The sequence below is a fragment of the Paralichthys olivaceus genome, chromosome 15 (assembly GCF_024713975.1).
Source record: "Paralichthys olivaceus isolate ysfri-2021 chromosome 15, ASM2471397v2, whole genome shotgun sequence".
NCBI classification, from domain to species: Eukaryota; Metazoa; Chordata; class Actinopteri; order Pleuronectiformes; family Paralichthyidae; genus Paralichthys; species Paralichthys olivaceus.
This window is the reverse complement of record NC_091107.1, coordinates 17,932,251-17,946,313: the sequence shown is the minus strand read 5'-3', so window position 1 is coordinate 17,946,313 and position 14,063 is coordinate 17,932,251. Positions and strand designations below refer to the sequence as shown.

Sequence of the window (14,063 nt, the reverse complement as noted above, 5' to 3'; positions counted from 1 at the left end):
AGAGAGGTGGAATGAGGTCAGTCTGATAAGAAGAGGCCTCATACTTTCAAAGGGAGATTCCTTCTTAGTTTTGTGCTACAAATCTGCTCTAAGAGCCTGTGTTCTCACTGTTTAAGGAACATTCTGTGTGATTTATCCAACCCAGCTGTGGACTATGCATTATTCTTGGGGCATGCCATCTCTCTTCACTCCATATCCACCGTGTCACCTGAGGGAACTGTCACTTTTTTATCTGTTACTGAGTGTTCATACAGCCTCACAGTTCTTTTGCAGACCGCGCTCTCCCTCAAAGAAAGAGTAGTTTCAAGTAGCTGTCTCCCTCTCCCACACTTCGGCTGCAGGTTCCTTGTTTGACAGTTTTATCCCTGACACACTCTGTCTCGCAACTTGGAAACCACTATTTTACAGACTTATCATGGCCATCTCCCCCTCTATCGCCCTTTCTCTTCATGTGTAAGATAACACTCCGGGCTGACGATCTCTGCTGACTGGAAAAGCAAACGGCCTGTCCCAAACGCCTCGGGATGTGCTGGAATCATCAGGATCCATTGTGTGAGCCTGTGAACCAGCCTGTCATAGCTTAACATGCTCGTGTCCCTCTGCTCGCAGCAGAAAATCCTTTTCTACCTCTGCTGTTGGTAAAGCCTGATGGACTAATGAAAACCATACCAAAGTGTTATTTCTTTCTAACATGCTCAAGAGCCAAAGCTTTTTTCCCCTTTCTTTTGACAGAATGCCTTGGCTTGGTATTCAAGGGTAAAAAGCTGTTCTCTTCTTCCTGCTCCTTTTCTTTCTTTACCTCCTATTCAGAGACTGTGCTTGCAAAGAAAAGTAATTTCACTCTCTATGTCCCTGAGAGAATCAACACAGTGAAGTTGCATTGAATTTTCACTGCAACATTTTTTCTTGGCTCTATTTCAGACCCATAACCTGGGGGTAAACATGCAATTAAAATAACAGCAGCCTGCTTTCTCCTCTCCTCTCTCCTCTTCTTCAGCCGTTAGCACAAGCCATGTACAACATGGTGACTTGGTTCTCCTAATTGCTTTGCTTTTAATTGGTATAGAAAAGGCTCAATATTCAGGCAACACGCAAAACATACTTTCTTACCTTGTTTTTTTTTCCTTTATAGTTTGTCTCCACTAATATCATTGTACCCGTCTCCTTCTAATTAGCTTATTTTTAGTACACAATTCTCGCTTTTCCACATGTATTACCGCTGGTGGATATTTTAATAGATGATTTCCTATGCAGTTAGCCTGATGCTATTCCCAAATTTCTAACAAATGCAGATCATAGCTGATGAAGTGGACATTGAACAAAAGATGCTGCACAGTCAGCTGGTCTAATTTCCAAAATGGCTTCAATCAATCCTCTTCCTTTTTTTTTTTTTGCACACTTTCAGATGGCTATTTCTCTCCTTCATCACTGTGGAATGAAAAGAAAATATAGGTAGGCTTTTATGGGAGCAATTTGACACATGACACAAGCCATGTGCATCACTTCCTCAAGTCCTGCTTTGTCCGCCCGCCTTTATTTGTCTATAATGAAAGCCAACACAGTTATTTGCACACTTTTATTGCGGCTCTATCGGTAGCTGGTGGAGACTTGCCGAGTCACGGGGGCCCCCTAATACTCTGAGAACCCCGTGGTGTCTGTCTGCATGGGGCTGATAGTGTGAGACGCCTGGCTAAACTCCACCAGGCCAATCCCTGCTTCACAAGCCTGCCCAGCTGGCTCGGCCGGGCTGCCACAGACTCAACTTTGTTTCCACTCAGGACAGGAGGGGCTGTGTCTCTGTAACACAAAGGCTACTAAGCCACTGGGGGTAGACACCTACATGGAAGGATGGATGGATGGATGGATGGATGGATGGGGGGTCAAGCTCATGTCCAGACTAGGCTAAACCTCCTGCCTGGTGGTCGGACGATAATAGAACTCGGCACAGTCTCTGTCTGGGCCTGTACACTCTATCAGGTGTAGTCCTCCTGCGCCTGATACAAATAGTGTAATGTGTTGCAAAAAAATCCTGTGTGGGGGTGTTTGCCTTTGTAGAAAGTGCCAGAGTTTGGCGTGTGATGTGTATTTGAAGTTGCTGTAGCAGTGGTGCTGATAAGCCAGTCAGTAGACGTCAGGCCTCTGTCTGTCGGGCTTCATCTCCTCCTGCTCACCGCTGTAAAGCAGAGTGTCATCTGGGGCATTACCATAGGCTGACCTTTGCCGCTGCACTCCCCACTGCACAGTTTTCTGACATTCAGGGACGCTGTGGGGGAGGCAGGAAGGGGGTGGGCTGATGTCCTGTTGGCTGTTTTTTGCCTGTAGTGTGGTGATGTGTGTGTTCTTATAACAAATGAACTGACAGTTTTTGCTGCTGTTTTTTTTTCCTGTTGTTCCCACATCATTTCATTCTCCTGCCTCTCTGTTCCCTTTGAAAGACTCTGTTGTATTTGATATTTAACTTTCCTCTATCCCAAACCTGCTTGTTGTCAAAGAGATTGCTGTTATCTTTTTGTGAAATCTTGGCAACCTGATAAATGAGAGAGGGCTGGAAATCTTGCCTGCTGACATCAAGGCGCTATGTACCTAAAATCCTTCCAAGGCCGAGGGAAAAGAATAACATATCAGGCCAATTAAAGTTAATGCATGGTGACAAGCTGAATCGAGGGCAGGGATTGCTGCCATATGGCGGTCCAGGCTGTAAATCAGAAAGCAGGGGAGAGGGAGAAGGATGAGAGGAGTGGGAGGCTGGGCAACAGGAAAGGGTGATGCAGCATCAACAGCACAAACACCCCCAAAAATCCTGTCTCAAGACTGCAGCTCCACCACCCACCTGCCTCCCCCGCTTTCTCTCTAGCCCTTTCTCCCTTCCTTCCCCCTGCTGCCATGGCCCTGCAGCACCCCAAGGTGCAACCCCCTCAGGTATCTGTGTAAAACTGGCAGCTTCATTAAGGCTTGTTTTTTCCCCTCCTCTCACTGGGAGGATTTAAATGAGCTGTCATCCTGACCTTTTTGAGCTCCTGCTTTTTAAAGCAAGTTCAGGCACCCCACCACCCCAAACCTGCCACCCGTCTTTCTTTCTTTCCACCTTTCTCTCTCGCTTTGTCACTCTTTCCTCCACTTTTCTCCTCTCCCTGCAGGGGGGGAAGACACTTTTAAGCCATCACCCTGCGGCAGACAGGCATGCCAAGGTTGTTTTGTGGGTAATTGCCTCTCTCATAGACACTGTTTGTCTGCGCACACTTGCCGCCCTCTTCTAATGCCACACAGCAAAAGGGGAGGGTGCGGACTCTGTAGACTTAATTTGCTTCCTGACTGTTCTTCAGTGCTGATTAAGCAAGCATCTGTGGTGTTTTGAATACAGCAGTAAGCCAAGTGGAGCATGGCTAACGTTTTCTCCCTCTCTATTACATCAGGTTATTGCACAGTAGTGGCAGGCATTTATTGGAGCTGTAATCCTGTTTATTCATTTCTTTTCTCCACATCCGGAGCCGAATCCATTGTGTGATGTCCCCAAAATAAAGGCCTCTATGAGGCCTAGAGGACTGCAGTATCGATCAGAGCCCCACTAACTTGTCAGCTGCAGGCATCATGAGTGTGTTCTTTTCAAGTGTACAGGAGTCATTAATTTCCTCTGCCATGGTCTGGTGGAGATGGAGGGGTAAAGCGCAGGTAGCGGGCCCCAGCTAGCTGACTAACATGTGGAGAAAGGAGGAGGAAGGACTCGAGTCGATTTGAAGCTGCGAGCCCCTGAGGCCCAGTCTGCCCGTTTTACTTCAGCTGTTTGATGTTTAATTGAAGTTGTTATTGGCATCAAATGTCACCTTACCTGATGCTCCAGGTGTGAATCAGTTTCTAATTGAAAGGTAACTGTGTCTCCCTCAGCCCTGCGCCTCCAGGGATCGACCTCAGAGTTCTATTAGTCTGGACCCGGCCGCTGTATCGCTACGCACCATGTGCTGCCTCACAGTTATGTCTGACTACTGAAACCCCCCCATCTCTCTCTCTCTCTTTCTTTCTCTCTCTGCAGTGTGAGGAGAAGTGTATGTCCCATGTTGCATTAGTGTCTGTGTGAAATGCTGGCCTGTCTGCCGGTGCCAGGTGATCTCCCCCTCCAGCTTCTCCCCCACACGCAGATGAACACTGGACTTCAGAAATGTAAGTACTGATCTCGAAACACACACACAATGCATAGTCTTTTAACTAATACCACCATCCCACACAATAAACCAAGCTGTTACAATCCTGCTGCCGCCCTAGTCATATCCCCATGCCAGCCCTGGCCCAGTTGTCCTCTACAGTTATGTGTTAAAACCAGAAAGGTTGAAAGAACATTTTCATGCTCCAGGACCATATATGTGTCTTCAAGGAAAATTAGGATGAATAGCGCCATTAATTTACTGATTAACAGTGAACTTGCTCCCTCCCTCCCTTATCGCCCCTAAATATCTGTCTGCCACAAGAGTGTGGGCCTGTGTGCCTGCTACAACACTATCGCAGCACTCAAGTGTCAGATCTGAGCTTCTCAGTTACTTTTCACCATCAGGAAGAGTCAGACTTGCAGACAGATTGCGGCTGAGTGGTTTTGCCCTGATGATCTTGTAATGTGAGTGAGTTTTAAGATGCAATCTGCTGCCCTGGTTTAACAGCAGACCAGTCAGCGCTGGCCCAGTTAATTCAATGTGTTTAAATTTTACAACTCAGCTCCTGCCAAACTCGGACTCTTTAGGGTGTAAGGGTGCAGCAGGACAAGTGGAGAGTTAGAGTCAGCAATCAATAGTGAGAGCTAAGACTAATTGGCTCTGGAGGACATTAATGAATGACAAGTTGATTAATGGGAATGATAACTAAGTCAGTTTTGCTGCCTTTGTGTTCTACCTGTCCAGCCTAAACACATTTAAACTAAAATGTCATTGTTTTAGTGTGAAAATGGTAATCTACTCCTTTTTTTAAATATATTAAAACACAAATTAATGTATTCCTACAGTTTTGTAATGATGGGTTCATATGTATCCATTGATACCTGCACATAAACATACTTTTATATTATACCAGCAAGCTTTTTACTTTCCAGACATTGATTATGGCTCATCCAAATGGTCGTCTTTATATGTTCTATCATAAAAGATATCTACGTCTTCTTTTCCTCCTGTCTGTTTCTCTCCGAGTAGAAACTCCATTTCTGCAGCATTTTTTTGTAAACTGCTCCAGCTCATCAAGACTGTAATTTCAGAATCACAGTAATCAGCCAACCCCCAGGAGATCAGTGAGTGTGAGGGAGTCTGTTAAGTGCCAGCGTCTGTTGCCTCACTCAGGCAGGCTTGTGACATGGTGCAGCCATCAGACTGGATCTCTGCTCTTCCTTTATGTGACACACTAAGAAGACACATCAGACCACAAAGTGCAACTGGAGCTCAATTTGTTGTTCTGCCCAACACTGTAATCTATTTTGGTGATGGAGTGTGTGCTTCCGAAGCACGGCTGTTCCTAGAAGTGTAATTTCAATCTGTCTTTTTTTCCTCATTATTCTTTCATAATGCTTTCCCCTTTCATCTGCTCTTCAAAGTACTATGACCAGACACGATGTTCCATCAAAAGCCACAGATCTGTGTTTTATTTAGATTAAATCATGTTCATTCAGACTAAATCATTTTTATCAGAGTGTCTCAGTACAGACTCTCAGGTTGCTGCCCCTGCTGCCTTGCTATCCAGCCCCAGTAGATCACCTCTGCATGTCTGCAGGTTGTGCAGCTGTCATGTTTTGAGGCATTAGTTCCCTCTGCGCCGCCACGCAGCCAGAACCAAGCCTCAACCCTTGAGTAACACTGCCGTATAGCTCCTAGCTGTCCACGGAACTCATCGTCTCTCCAGAGCCCCATCATTTACCCAGCACGGAAAAAAATAATCCCACTGTTTAAATCCATAAGAGATGTGCTTGACTGCATTTAGGTGAAATTCCTAGACTAGTTGTCACATGGAATCTTCAGTCAATGCTCTGCACACTTTAGTTATGCTGGAGAGTTTACATAATTAGCTTCGATTTGTATTCCCATTCACTTATCCTTGACCTCTATCCTTTCCTGCGGGTGAGCCTTTGCATAGCACAGTCATTTAAAGTTATGAGCTCGCAGGTTGCTGTCAGAGGCAAGGCCAGAGCAGCTGCTCTATTTATCATCAGGGAGGGACTGCGAACAGACGTGGCTGTGAAATGGAAAGGCCGTCCGAGGAGCGGAGCAGGTATGCTGAAAGAGACAGTGGGTCAGGAAGAAAACAGTTCATCCTCCAGGCAGGATGACTCAAGTACCAGGAAGTGGCCCTCAGTCCTCAGTTCTTACAGGCAGAACAAACAGTGAGTACAGCTGGACCACTTGGCTGGTTTTCACATCTCAGTCCCTACTGAGATCAAAAGAAAAACCATCTTTTCTCTCTCGCCTCATATATTTTCCAAAGGTCTTGCTACGCTGGGCTGCTCTGTTCAAAAGTCTGCCAAAAAAAAGAGAAAGTGAGAAGGTTTGTTCATGAAAGAAACCAAAATTCACATGTCTAATTTGACACCGAAGCTTCAGACCTAATTTCCTGCTCTTATGTGAAAATTGCAGTTTACAGCAGCATGACCCCGCGACCCCCTGCTGCTTAAAACTTGTTCAATGAAAGCAGTAGTTTGAATAAAAGAAACGCTAATTAGTGCCTGCTGACTGTGCACTTGTGTTCTAGCTAGCTAGCTAGCAGCAGGTTAATTAACACATGGCCAGGCTAGCCTCTTTCCCCCCATTCCCCGCCCTGGGAACGTTCTTAGCTGTGAGATCTGAGAGATGATATGCTCCTACCCACCAGCAGCCACCTACAAACTTCACTCATATCCTCATTAACCCTCCCCTGATGCTGTAAGCTCTTCAGATAATCCAGGTTTCAGGTTAAGGTTGAAATGCTAATAAGCTACACTCTCTTACCAGAACATGTAACAGCTGCCAGGACTCATGAACAGATGTAAACAGCAAGAGGTCGATTTTTATCCACTCTTAGGGAGAAACTACTCTATTTACCAATTTCATTACACATTTTACAGCAGCTCTGTTCTTTCTGATTTGCTTTTTCAGCCTTGAAAAAAAAAGTCAACTTTGTTAACAATGTATAATCCCTTTTCCAATTTAATGGTTTGGTCAGTTTCCAGACATAGACATTGCTTCCGTAGCTGTTCGCCCGAGTCTCAACTTCAGTATAAAACTCATTATAGAAACGCCAGTGGCAGAGAAATAACACTGTTCCCAGTCACATGCCTGCTGCTGTTTTTCATGCTTTATTTAAGTGAAAGCTATTATCTCTAACTTTAAAATGGCACCCAGTTTAATTTCTTTAAATGACAGCATAGGGCTAAACACACACCTATGCAGCAGCACGTGTTTTAACGAAAACCAGAGAGCCCACTTCACTCCAATTTCAAAATCTCCCCACTGGTTGCCTGTCTCAGAATTAATTTAAAAATTCCTTAACTAGGTTATAAATCACCAAATGACTTTGCCCTGTTTGGCTAAATATGTGCCTGAATAGTCCCTGAGGTCCTCTGACTCAAACCTTTTGATCGTTCCTGATGTCAAAAATAAAAGCTGCTTTTGTTAATTACACCACAAAACTTCTATTGACAGTCTATTGCCTATTTTACCTAATGGTTGTTTTATTTGATCTTATACTGATCAATTTTAAATATTTTAGCTGATGGCTGTTTTATCTTATCCAATTTTAGCTTAACCTGTTATTTATATTCAATTTAAATGTTCTTGTTATCATTGTATCATTTCATGTAAAACAGTTTGTGTTGCATATTGTGCTATGTGAATAAAGTTTATTATTATTATCATCTATATACATTTGTCATTATATTAAAGGTGTACATCTCAGTCCCATCTCATCTTGTCTACAGATTCTACTAAACAAAGCCTGATCTACTTTATTATTAGGGTATTTTCAGTCATACTGAGGTAAATCTATCATGTGAACAGTTGGAGAAAATATCAAATTATTCAAGTCTGACCCTAAATTAGAAACCTTTCCAGAAATAAAAAGTAACTCTTCTTTGTTACAATATGTTCCTGTTTAATACATTATTTTGCATGGTTGTATTAATTACCCTAATGTACCCTTCCTAACAGTATGTACCCTGATATCTCCAACTAGCTCTTCTGACACAAAGCAAAGCCTGACAGACGATGTTATGTATAAAGTTAATGTGTTCTTTTACATTCATTCATGCTCACACTCCTGGTTTCATCTGGAAGATCTCAATCTGATGAAATGATAAAATATGTTTTATTCATTGCAACAACTGATGTTACTCTCTTCCCACCTACTCAGATCCTTTTCTTGAGCTACACTGACATGAGGTTTTGACAACAGCCGCAGAGCCTCTGCCAGAATTTTACAAGCTCTAAATATGCGTATCTTGAATACTGATGGCAAACAAGTTGCATTTATCAAACTGAAGTTTTATTGCTAATATGGGATGTTTTGTGTTGCAAGTATACCCCACCAATGCCCTCAAAAGTAGCTTTGTATTTGTTTTTGCCTGCATCTGTGTCGTTGTGTGGAGCGTCATTCCCAACAAGGTCATTAATCATCACTGTGTCTGACAGGTGAAGTCCATCCTCAGCACGTCTGGGTGCTTGTGTAACTGTTCATTTATCTATATCTGCTTACCCTGGCATTTATTCAGTGACAGACATTAGGCCCCAGTGATGGCGGGTGTCGAGCTCCAGCCCCTTGGCCCAGACCCCAGCATTAATGAGGCTGCCATCATCGGGCTGAACTTAGTCACAGCAGCCCCTTGTGCCGCCCCATACCGGCTCAGCACATCGCTGCCTATTGTTTCCTGTTCACAAATAAAGCAGGAATTAATTAGCCAGTTGGCACAACTCTCAGTGCCACTGTGTCAGTGCTCACAGCACCGTCCCTCATCCCTCAAGCCTCTCCCTTCTGTGAGACTGAGCATAACGGCCACATGAAACCGCGGCCCATTGCCAGCAATTCAGACATTTCCAGTTACTGCTTACTCAACAACAAAGAGAAGTAGCTGTAAGGTCGACATCCATTTTATCCAAACTTAAAATGCCTCTTTAAAAACAAAATTAAATGTATCTCAATAACAAGTGATCGCTTGTGCTAGTGTCTGTCAAAGCTGTGGTGGAAGCAGGTGAGATTAGAGGTGCTAAGATGATCAGGACAGTGAGATGGAGGAAAGCAGTGAGACACGCCTGTCATTCTGGGGTGGCTGTGGCTCAGAGGATAAAGCGGGTCAGCCACTAGCCAGAGGGCCGTCAGCTCGATCCCAGTCTCCCCCATTCCGTGTGCCAGTGTCCTTGGGCAAGATACTGAGCCCCAAATTGAGTAATGTGTGATAGAGGAAGTGCTGCACATAGATGCACTAAACGAATGTGAGTGTGAATGGATGAATACCAAAAACTGTACTATAAAGCACTTTGGGTGGAAATACTAGAAAAGTTCTAAATAAATACAGACCATTTACTCACATTTATGGTGATAGTTAAATGAGTGGTAGCAAGCAGATTTCATGTTCAAACATCTACCCTGACTGAAAATAGGTACATTATACACATGACACTGACACATTAGCCCTTTTAAACAGGCTCCTGAATGATGCTCACACATGCACAAACACATAATCATGTTCGCATTGTCACGTTGACATAGTTAAATTTAACCACGGTGCTTAGCAGGTATAACAAATGTCTGTGAGCTGAGACCTGGGAGGTGTTCCCGCAGATCAGAGACGCTGCTGCTGTGTCTGATTACTTGTCTGCTGTCATGGAGCTCTGCTCTCCACGTCTATCTCTTTCTTTTCTTCTCCCCAAAGCAGCCACAGGGGACTATCACTGCCTCACTCACTCTTTGTTTATTTTGTGAGTCAGTAGCAAGCAGCACAGCACCCCCTCCACCGGTATACTTATTGTTTGCCCGGATGCTGCGTCAATTAAGGCCACTAAGAGCTCCTGACCTCAGAGTCACAGACACTAACACAAAATTGGATTTTTAAACTGGTGATGTGTTGATCTTAGTATTTCAGCTGGGAGAATGGGATGGGAAATCTCTCTCTTTGGCCTCAAGAGATGAAAGCGGTTAGGGTTTTTTTGAGAAAAGCAGTGAGGTATGGAATATGAGAGCGCTTTCCAAATCAAGTTCCTCTCAGCTGCTCAGATTACAACTTCCTTTGTGCCATATGCACTTCAAACTGGATCGTTCTCTCTTTCTCTCATTGTGCCTTCATCTCTTCATTTCTGACTCTTCCTGCTTTCTGACCTGTCCTGTCCTCTTCCACAGGGGACACCACACAAAGGATGCGATCCACTCCATTTCCAACCCCTGCAGAATTGGATGCATATGCTAAGAAGGTTGCCAACCACCCCCTCACCATCAAGATCTTCCCAAACAGCGTCAAGGTCCCCCAGCGAAACCACGTGCGCCGCACGGTCAACGGGCTGGATACGTCAGGCCAGCGCTACAGCCCTTACCCTTCGTCTCAGGCCAGTGCCAAGACAGGCCTCCTTGCCATCATCAAGGTGCCTACAGTCAAAGGCATCCTAAAAGATTTTGACGGCAGCCGGGCGCGCTTACACCCTGAAGTCATCATGAACCCTCCCACCGGACCCTACCAAGTGGCTTCGACCAGCACTTTAAATCACCACCCACCTTTGCAGAATCATCACCTGACACATCAAAACTTAACCCTTCAACCACAGGACCCACCTCAGGCTCTACAGATGCCCCTCCCTCAGCACCAGGGTCACACCCAGAGCCTCAGACACCCTCCCCCTATGGCCCAGCACCCTCAGGGCCCACCCAGACTTCAGACTCTGTCTCAGCACCCAGCCCTTGGCCATCCCCAGGGGCCCCCTACTGTCATGCTTCAGCAGCAGCACCTTCAGCAGCAGCAGCCGCCACTTTGTCTGCAGGGGGGCAGAAAGCCGCCAGATGGCGATGCACCCCCTAATGTTACAGTCTCTACCTCAACCATTCCACTCTCAATGGCTGCCGGGATGCACCAGGGCCACCAGGCCGACCTGAGCACCATTGTGCATCAGATCAACCAGTTCTGCCAAGCTCGAGCCCAAGGTGCAGGAGCAACCTCCATGTGCGAGGGCCAGATCGCCAACCCCAGCCCTATTAGTCGGAACCTGCTTATCAGCGCCTGCTCCAGGGTCTCGATGCACAGCAACCCTGGCACCCCTGGCTTCCCCCCACCCAACTGCATAATTTGCCCTCAAGAAAAAGCCACGGCCCCAATGGGAGCTCATCTTCCACCTGGCATGACTGCTATGAACCACTTGCCTTCCAGCCACACTGATCTCAAGCAGCAGCACCAACTGCATCATCATCTGCATCCACAACAGAATCAGCAGCAACAACAGATACAACATAACACACAGCAGCAGAAGATGCTCTCTTGGAATCCGCACCAGATGGCTCATGTACCCCACATTCAGAATGGTGGGACCCACATCTGCAAGCAGCCTTCCAGAGACCCCACCTTCCATTTTAAGGGCATGGGCTACCCCGCAGAGGTGTGTGTGGGTCAGCCTTACACACTGAAGCCTCCTGTAGAGAGGCCCACCCCCTCTCCCCCAGTCAATAACAACTGCATGCCTGGTCCCATGGCTCACTACACTAACGGTCATTACTTCCAGTCTCACATTTGGAACAGCAGCATCCTACCCACACCCAACAGTGACAGCTCCGGGTCTCAGGACTTAGCCATGCCATTCCATGGTGCAGGCCCAGGGGGGTGCACCACGCTAGACTGTGGACCCCCTGGGGCTCCCCATTACAGGCTAGGAGCGAGCTCCTCCTCCACCTCTTCCTCTGCCCAGACTACTCTGATACAAACAGCAGATTACTTGGGTGGGGACTTCCAGACGCCCTATTTCCGCGATCAGAATCTAGGGTTAATGGGCAAGATGCACAGGCCTTCTCTGAGCAGGGTAGGTCCAGAGGTTGGGGATGGCAGAACTGCTCTCATCCAGCACCCAGGGTACAGATAAGCTATGGCCTTGTCTACACAACAGTTATCAAACCCCCTTTGTTTAGTCTTAAGAACAGAAACACAAGAATAAAAATAAATTCATAACTTAAACAAATGACCGCTAATGTTTAAGAGGGTAAATTAATATATTTAATGAAGAACAGTATTTTTTTGTTCTTTTGTTCTTTTTTATAAATCTTGCAAGTGATCAATTGTTACTTTTATTTTGTTGATGAGTGCATTTATCGAGCACTTTAGGGAACTTTTTCATGTACGTGTGTACATGTCTGTACTGTGTGTGTGTCATTCCCTGCTTCCTCCTCTTCTATCATACTTGCCTATTTGTGTGCCTGGATCTACAGATCCTGTGTTATTTCAACTTAAGACCTATCGATAATATTTTCTTATGCATGTAAGAAAAGAAGAAGAAAAACAAAGAGGTGGCCCATTAAAAAACTCTAATGGATGTTTTTACAGGGTCTTGTCAGGATTATTCTGTTTTAGACAAGTGACTAATTTTCGTTTTGGTGGCGATGCTGAAATTTCATAGAAGCTTGATTGAACACAATCATTAGAGGACTTAAAAGAGAGTAATGATCTTGTTTCAATGCAAAGCTTTCAGACACTGGAGATAGTAGTACAGCTTGTGTTATGCACACGTACACAGAGGTTTTATTCGTTTTAAATATAACTATTTATTTGTATAATGGGACTATTCAACATTGATTCCTTACTATCAGTTAAGGCTACATGTAATCAAGTTGCATGTACATAGTTAGGATCCAGCAGGGAGCAAATAAATAGATGATGCTCTGTTCTGCTTACAATGCTGCAATGAATTCAGGTGTTAAAAAAAAGACTTGTTAATGCCAAGAAGGTTTGGCAACAACATTGTGAAGTACTCTCATACCTTCGCACGGCCAAAGTCAGGTTAACAAAGACACACTGTTATGAAGATGCCATTTTATTTTTGTTTCCTTTTCAGATCATTCTTTGTAACAATGACAAATGTAATACTTGAATGTTGAGATTATTGAAGGCGATCAGTTAGTTGTGAGGACAGAACTCTGGACTGTAGGTGATAGTGATAGTGTTACAAAATGTCACAAAGAATCGAACTACGAGTCGAGCCAGAGTTTTGATCCCGACAGCAGGAACTTAAGTGGATTAAGTTATGTAGTTGCTACTGATTTTGATGTGAAGTCTGTCTGGAAAGACCAAATTGATCACTTGCAAGATCACTTGGAGGTAAACAAAACTGACCTTTTTGAGTTAAAAGTGAAACAGCAAATGCATTGTTTATTTTATTGTACACTGGCTTACCTACTAGACTACTGTAACTTAAAAAATGTAATGATTGTGTGTGTGAATGTTGCCTGCTGATGTGGGTAGACTTCAGGGTGTGTGTGTGTGTGTGCGCGTGCGTGTGTGTGTGAAAGAGTGTGTGTGTGTGTGTGAAAGAGTGTGTGTGTGTGTGTGTGTGTGTATAGAAACACAATGATGCCCATGTTTTGTTCACCTAACTCCCTAACAGCCCTTAAAAAGCCTTAAGTGTTTGGTCCTTGGACTTTCCTTTGCAAATGAGCATGGTTTTGATGAAAACCCCAAACAATAAGGAGAACGAAGACAGTAAGGATACACAGAAATAGCATTTCCTTTTTTTTTTAAATCTTTTTATTTTGATGTTTTGTTGATTAGACAAACAATTCCTTAGAAATTCTTTATTACGGAAAGCGAGAAAAGGAGTAATATTTTGTAATTATATATTTTAGCAATGTGTAGTTACAGGGCTGTAACTTTTTCTTCAAGTTTCAAAGCTTCAGTTTGCAGTTGTGACTATTTATAATACTTGATTTGCTTGTTATTTAAATTTTATTTTCTCCTTTGTTTCTTGTACTATTGCTGTGAAAAGGAAGAAGGTCCACAAGCCTTTCTTTTGTGTCATTCTGTACTACAGAAAAGAGGCGAGAGCGTGAGAGTTGTGCTACTCTTTTTGTAATATTGTAATAATAAAATAAAGTTCTAATTTATGCTTTGA

At 44.4% G+C, this 14,063-nt stretch overlaps 1 protein-coding gene across 2 annotated transcripts in view; it reads left to right on the top strand.

Moving 5' to 3' along the window:
• Window positions 1-14,063, top strand: part of fam222ba (family with sequence similarity 222 member Ba) — a 29,090-nt gene extending 15,027 nt beyond the window's left edge. For both annotated transcript variants that reach the window (XM_020085944.2, XM_069539793.1), the window contains exons 2-3: window positions 4,028-4,155; window positions 10,327-14,063. In XM_020085944.2, the coding sequence (XP_019941503.2) occupies window positions 4,074-4,155; window positions 10,327-12,044 (1,800 nt within the window). In that variant the 5' untranslated portion in view covers window positions 4,028-4,073 and the 3' untranslated portion in view covers window positions 12,045-14,063. The remainder of the gene's footprint in view (window positions 1-4,027; window positions 4,156-10,326) is intronic.